Genomic DNA, 664 nt, shown 5'->3' on the forward strand with positions numbered 1-664 from the left:
AATAGAACCCGTGACTAGTCTACTATGAATCTATATGATCACTTTTTCTTCCATTACAAATGCATCTCTCTCTCTCTAACACACTGAACTGAACCACCGAAGACGTAAAAGTGACTCGGTGAGTGACTCACTGAGTTAGTGAAGCTAATGTAGCTTTAGATCTCGAAGCAACGAACGATGAGGAGCTGAAATTGATTCCAATGGAACATTCCAGAAACAGATAGATGAAGTTCTCTATATCTGCCAAGGGAATAAAGAGACTCACGATATCGAGCGGCGCCGGTGCCGGTGGCGGCGCGGCAGAAGATGTATCGCTGAAGATTCCGTCGAAGCCAGCTTCCGGTCGCCGGATTACTGCAAGGACGGCGATTCCGGCGGCGCTGGTGCTCGGAACATTGTTGCCGTTTTTGTTTGTTAGAATCGCAATCTTTGTTCTCGAATCAGCTTCGGTTCGCTCTTCTTTCGGTGAATAATTTTTCCTTTTTTTTTATCTTTTTTTTCTCACACTTTCTATTTTTGTATTTTTTTTTTTACTTTCTGTTTTTATAAGTTTCAGGTTCTTGGATTTTAGATTTTTTGTATTATTTATGTATTTTTTTTATTGTGTCTTTCGTTGCTGCTTTACACGTGCATCCTTCTTTTAAATTGTTTAGGAAAGTTTTCA

The 664-nt window shown here is 40.1% G+C and overlaps 1 protein-coding gene across 2 annotated transcripts in view; it reads left to right on the forward strand.

Annotated features, from left to right (window-relative positions):
• The window catches only part of LOC107644031 (probable galacturonosyltransferase 15), a 7,248-nt gene continuing 6,609 nt past the window's right edge, over window positions 26-664 (forward strand). Inside the window, exon 1 of one of the 2 annotated variants that reach the window (XM_021108242.1) lies at window positions 26-465. In XM_021108242.1, coding sequence (XP_020963901.1) covers window positions 225-465 — 241 coding nt within the window. In that variant the 5' untranslated portion in view covers window positions 26-224. The remainder of the gene's footprint in view (window positions 466-664) is intronic. The other variant, XM_021108222.1, reaches the window with a different exon arrangement.

Source organism: Arachis ipaensis, chromosome B01 (assembly GCF_000816755.2).
Source record: "Arachis ipaensis cultivar K30076 chromosome B01, Araip1.1, whole genome shotgun sequence".
NCBI classification, from domain to species: domain Eukaryota; kingdom Viridiplantae; phylum Streptophyta; class Magnoliopsida; order Fabales; family Fabaceae; genus Arachis; species Arachis ipaensis.